Raw genomic sequence first — 6,000 nt, 5'->3', positions numbered from 1 at the left:
TGTCGTTGGACGAAATATTTGCCGGATTAAAGAAAATGTACGATTATCGCCCAGCCCGTATCATTCTTAGAAAAAAATTCGAGGCCCGCGAATGGAAATCTACAGAAACTTTTGCGGATTATTTTCATGCGAAAATCCTGTTGGCGAGAGATGTTCCAATTATCGAGGATGAATTAGTTGATTATTTGATCGATGGCATTCCTTGTGATCATCTTCAAGATGTAGCAAGAATGAAAGACTTTTGTGACAAAGAAGAAATGTTGAGAGTTTTTGAGAAAATTATTCTCAAATCTTATGACTCGTCAAGTAAAGTATACGGTAAGCGAGAGTATCGTCCTGTTGTTAAGCAAGAACAGAAGACCAGTGATAAGAAGCCCACTGACATACAAATTACGAGGACAGAAAACGACAACACCAAAACGAGAAAGATGAGTGATATTAAGCAGACACGGTGTTACAATTGTAATAAAATTGGTCATTTGGCAACAAAGTGTGATAAAGAGAAACGAGAAAGAGGTTCGTGTTTCTCCTGTGGTTCGATGAGTCATCAAGAAAACAAATGTCCAACCAAAACAACCAAGACACAGGTAGCTGTGGTTGCTGAGGCTGAAGACGAAGAAGGAGAGATGTATGAGGAACAAATCAACGTCGTAGCTGGTGTCGCACAAGAGGATGAGACTTTTATTAGAAGTGTTCATTATGAACTTACTCGAGAAAATTCTAGTGACAAATTACAATTGTTAACGTTGATGGATACGGGTAGTCCGATAAGTTTTATTAAAAGGAAATTTGTACCGGCCGATATTATTGAATGTCCAAGTAAACATGACGATGTTCTGACGGGTATTAATGCTTCAGAACTTATAAGAGAAGGTGTTATTAAATTGAATGTTATTGTTGACGGTATTAGGAAAGACAATCAGTTGGTATGGGTTGTCCCAGATACCACTATGAAAATGCCTATTGTGTTGGGTAGAGATATTATTCGTAAATTTGGTTTGATTTTGATTAATCCGTTGAGGCAGGTCATTACAGATATCATGAATATTAATATACATGATTCTGTTGAAAGGGTTTCTGATTCTTTAAATATCAATTCTGATTTACCAGAGAATGTTAAGAGTGAAATCAAACACCTATTCGATAGTGAGTATCTGGATACCACTAAACCAAGTAGTCCAAAAGTTGATATGGAACTAAAACTGCATTTAAAAGACCCTAAACCATTTCATTACAATCCAAGACGTTTAGCTTTTAGTGAAAAGGATCAGCTGCGCAAGATATTAGATGATCTTCAAAAAAGAAAAATTATCAGACCAAGCAATTCTGATTATGTTTCGCCTATTATTTTGATAAAAAAGAAAAACGGTGAATTACGTTTAAGTATTGGTTTTCGGCATCTTAACAAGATCATTGCAAAAGATAATTATCCTCTTCCTTTGACAGAGGACCAAATTGATGGTTTGAGAGATAAAAAATATTTTAGTTCGTTTGACTTGAGAAATGGTTTCTTTCACATTCGCATGTCGGATGAGTCGATTAAATATACCGCATTTACTACTCCTTTCGGAGTATTCGAATATTTAAAAATGCCATTTGGTTTGAAGGTGGGGCCACCCCGCTTTCAACGCTTTGTTAACGAAGCTCTAATTGACCTTATCCGATCTGGCGATATTGTTGTGTACATGGATGATTTACTGGTTGCAACTAAGAATATCGAAGAGCATTTAAATGTTTTAAAACGCCTTTTTACGGCATTAAATGAAAATTTGTTGGAACTTCGTCTCGATAAATGTAAAATTATGTTTACAGAAATTGAGTTTTTGGGGTATAGGATATCAGAGCAGGGGGTTAAACCAAACTCCTCGGGTGTCTCTGCAGTTCTTGATTTTCCTATACCACAAAATGTGCAGGCTGTTCAACGATTTTTGGGAATGACTTCATATTTTCGGAAATTCATTGAGGGTTTCTCATTGCGAGCAAGACCATTGTATAATCTTGTACGCAAGGGAACAGTATTTAAATTCGGGGAGGAAGAATTGAAATCTTTCGAGGAATTGAAGAGAAAACTCGTTGAAGCACCTGTACTTAGTATTTATAATCCTCGTGACGAAACGGAGCTCCATACAGATGCAAGTATACATGGTTTTGGTGCTACTTTGATGCAAAAGAAAAGCGACGACAAATTTCACCCAGTGTTCTATTTCTCTAAAACCACAAGTTCTGCTGAGAGCCGTTACCATAGTTTTGAACTTGAAACGCTGGCAATTATTTATGCCCTTCGACGATTTCGTATTTATTTGCAGGGTATTCATTTCAGAATCGTAACTGATTGCGCATCTCTCAAAATGACCCTTGATAAGAAAGAAATTTGTCCACGAATTGAGAGATGGGCAGTTGAGCTTATGCATTATGATTATCAAACGGAACATCGCACGGGAGTTCAAATGCAACATGTAGATGCACTTAGTCGTATCACAAACATTCTCGTGTTGGAAGATAATCCAATTGAACTTAATCTTGCTATCGGTCAAAATAAGGATGCTATAATTCGTAATATTAAGCAACGATTGGAAACATCAGAAGATCCAATCTATGAAATGCGAAATGGTTTACTTTATAGAAAAAAAATGATAATTTGCTATTTTTCATACCTGAAACAATGGAAATTAGCATTTTTAGGAAGTATCATGATGAATTGGGTCATCTAGGTGTTGAGAAAACATGCGAGGCGATTCAGAGAAGTTATTGGTTTCCACACATGAAGAAAAAAGCTAAAAATTACATTGCGAACTGTTTGAAATGCATTTCATTCTCTCCTAATACTGGAAAGCCAGAGGGCTATTTACATTCAATACCAAAGGGTAAATTACCCTTCCAGACTATTCACGTCGATCACGTGGGCCCCATGGAAAGGAAAAGATTGATTAAGCAACATATTTTAGTCATCGTAGACGCGTTCACTAAATTTGTCAAGCTATATGCAGTTAAATCAACCGCTTCTAAAGAAACTATCGATTGTTTAAAAAATTATTTTAGAAATTACAGTTGCCCATTGACAGTAGTATCTGATCGCGGGTCCAGTTTCACGTCCGCTGAATTTAAGGACTTCGTTGATGAAAATAACATTCGTCATGTTTTAATTGCAACAGGATCACCTAAGGCTAACGGTCAAGTGGAAAGGGTTAATAGAGTCCTGGGACCAATTATTGCGAAAAATGTCGATAATACTAAAGGAAACTATTGGTATAAAGTTCTTGCTGAAGTTGAATTCGCGATTAATAATACTGTTAACAAAACAACTGGCGAAACACCTAGTAGATTATTATTTGGTCTCTGCCAGAAAGGTAAAATTATTGACGAAATTAAAGATTATTTTGACGACAAGTATGACGTCGAAAATCGCGATCTAGCTGAAATTCGTGATAAGGCATCGAGCAAAATTGAAAAGAGCCAGGACTATAATAAAAAATATCACGACAAACATCATAAGGAAGCTCGAAAATATCAAATTGGCGATTATGTCATGATAAAGAATTTTGAGAGTAGTTCAGGTGCTCCAAAGAAATTAATTCCACAAGTAAAAGGTCCTTATGAAATTGTTCGCATTTTAAAGAATGATCGGTATGTTTTAAAAGATGTAGAAAATGCCCAGATGACTCAAAGGGCATATGAAGGTACATGGGAAGCTGCTAATATTCGCCCTTGGCTCAATAATAATAGCGCGGCTCACTAACAAGACATTGTCTACTTATTGTCTACTCTGATAATTAGTCTAACTACAATTTTATTTATCGTTATTTCTATGACTATGTATAATTTCAGGTATTTTATTATTGCTCGATATTTTGACAAATGATTATGACTCATTATATCTATGTGTATCATGTTCGAGTTCAGAACATATGTCAGGAAAGGCCGAATTGTAAGAGTTCTGGAAAATTCCGTCTCCCTCTAGTAGTGTTATTGTTATTGTAAGGGACGAACGATATTTCCCTCGGCTTTGACTTGTATTGGCAGTCGTGTACGGGAGATCGAGTGATTCTCGTCGGCTCCGTTTCAGATTGAAGCGTTCTAATAAAATTATACTCTTACAAATAATCTTATGTGATTTGCATTATTTAGTTATTTAACTTTTGAAAGCCCCTTACAGGATCGATAAAGTGATATTCCCCGATTTTTAATCAGTTTATTTATTCTCATAAATACGTAGAAACTATTCGATATCATCGCCTAAATTTCATCAATTCAGGTGGAAACGTAAACAATTAATTAAGACGTCAGGGGTTCAAACAAGGAACTGCATAATATTTCCTTATCGTTAATCGTCAATTGTCGATTAGTCGTGCTGGAGACAGAGGGGACCAGTAATTATTCCTAAAATTTTACCAGACATTATGACAATGAAAATTTCCAGTGAAAACCGGAGCAAAAATTCTGAAAAATGTGGGAATATTTATTATTCATTCAATGACCCAGGCAATTTACCCAAAGCAAAGGAAAAACCAATTATTTATTTATTTATAAATATTTATAAATATTTATTTATAAAATAAAGATAAGAATTTTGATGTATTAATCAAAAATATCACCAAGGCTCCAAAATCTCCAACGGCTGCTCCAGCCAGGAAGGCGTCACCTCCATCACCCAGGATGAGCCGCTCAACAATCAGGACACATAAGGTGTCCACTCAGCCAGCTCAGAAGCCTCAACCAACCCAGTCCCAAGTCTCATCATCAGGGAAGGTCTCATACCCTTGCTCCATGTGCGAGGGTAATCATTACATCGCTTCGTGCAGCAGCTTTAAGAAATTAACGCTGCAAGATCGCAGAGGACTCGTGAAGAAGGAGTACCTCTGTTACAACTGCTTGGGACGTCATCCAGTGAGGGGTTGTCGTTCGAAACTCAACTGCCAGCTGTGTGGCAGCCATCATCACTAGCTGTTGCACCCGCCAACAGTTGAGGCCACACCTCGTCCTGCTGCAGTCAAAAGGGAAGACGACTCATCTCCTCGACTACCCACACCAGTGACTCACTACTACTACGAGCACGGGGCCATCAAGGAGACCAAGGTTGTGCAGGAACCTCAGCCTAGCACTTCCGTTGAATGAAGTGATGAGGCTCAGAACGCCGTCACATGTTCCGCTCATCATTCAACTCTTACTCAGGATCTTCGGCCAGGGGTACTCTTGGCTACCAGTCGGGCATTCCTGCTACGTCCAGACCAGATACCTTACCAGATTCGCCTGCTCCTCGAACCTGGTTCCGAAGTTTCGCTCATCACCAATCAACTCGTCCGTCAGCTTCGGTTAACGAGTCAAAGGACGTCCCTTAATATCTCCGGCATAGGAGAGACGGCATCTGGGCCAGTACTAGGTAAAGTACCACTCATTATACAGTCCACTTGCTCTCTGTTTCAGTTCGAGGTTGATGCTTACATCCTCAACTTACTCACGGCATTGTTACCGACGTTTGCATCGGATCATGGCGAATGGGGTCATCTCAGAGGCTTAGAACTCTCTGATCCCGAATTCCTCACCCCGGCGCCCGTTGACGTGATTCTCGGTGCTGATGTCTACGGACAACTGATCCTCCCGGACATCCGCACAGCTGGGGCTAGCTCACCGACCGCTCAGCTTACTCACCTCGGCTGGATCGTTTTTGGACCAACTGGTGGAACTGAATCATCGCTCCAGGCCAATACTCATTTGGCAACCACCAATGATGAACTCAACAATCTCCTCACCAAGTTTTGGGTTCAAGCGGAGATTCCTGAAACATCTACAGCTTCGCTCTCCGAAGAAGAAGCTCAGTGCGAAGCTCATTTTCGCCTGACTCACACAAGGGGATCATCAGGCCGCTACATCGTGCGGCTACCTCTAAAAGCTTCAACATCATCGCTTGGAGACACTCGATCATTTGCTCTAGCTTGCCTGCATTGACTCCATCGGAAGTTCTCCAAGACCGAATCATATAGACAGCTCTACATGGAATTCCTG

The 6,000-nt window shown here is 39.3% G+C and overlaps 1 protein-coding gene across 1 annotated transcript; it reads left to right on the top strand.

The window, feature by feature from the left end:
- Positions 1-5,116: 5,116 nt before the first annotated feature.
- Positions 5,117-5,943, top strand: LOC135171371 (uncharacterized). Its single transcript, XM_064137856.1, has 2 exons — positions 5,117-5,299; positions 5,422-5,943. The coding sequence occupies exons 1-2, from the start codon at positions 5,117-5,119 to the stop codon at positions 5,941-5,943; spliced, it is 705 nt and encodes a 234-aa protein (XP_063993926.1).
- Positions 5,944-6,000: the final 57 nt, after the last annotated feature.

Source organism: Diachasmimorpha longicaudata, chromosome 19, assembly GCF_034640455.1.
Source record: "Diachasmimorpha longicaudata isolate KC_UGA_2023 chromosome 19, iyDiaLong2, whole genome shotgun sequence".
Taxonomy (NCBI): Eukaryota; Metazoa; Arthropoda; class Insecta; order Hymenoptera; family Braconidae; genus Diachasmimorpha; species Diachasmimorpha longicaudata.
Note: the sequence above shows the minus strand (reverse complement) of the source record. Positions and strands in the feature narration are given on the sequence as shown.

What these genes read in the sequence shown, in the direction of transcription:
- LOC135171371 (XM_064137856.1), top strand. Translation starts at nt 5,117, where the DNA reads ATGAGGCTCAGAACGCCGTCACATGTTCCGCTCATCATTCAACTCTTA. An exon ending in CATCACCAATCAACTCGTCC is followed by an intron (nt 5,300 to 5,421) that starts GTCAGCTTCGGT and finishes TCTCTGTTTCAG; the next exon opens with TTCGAGGTTGATGCTTACAT.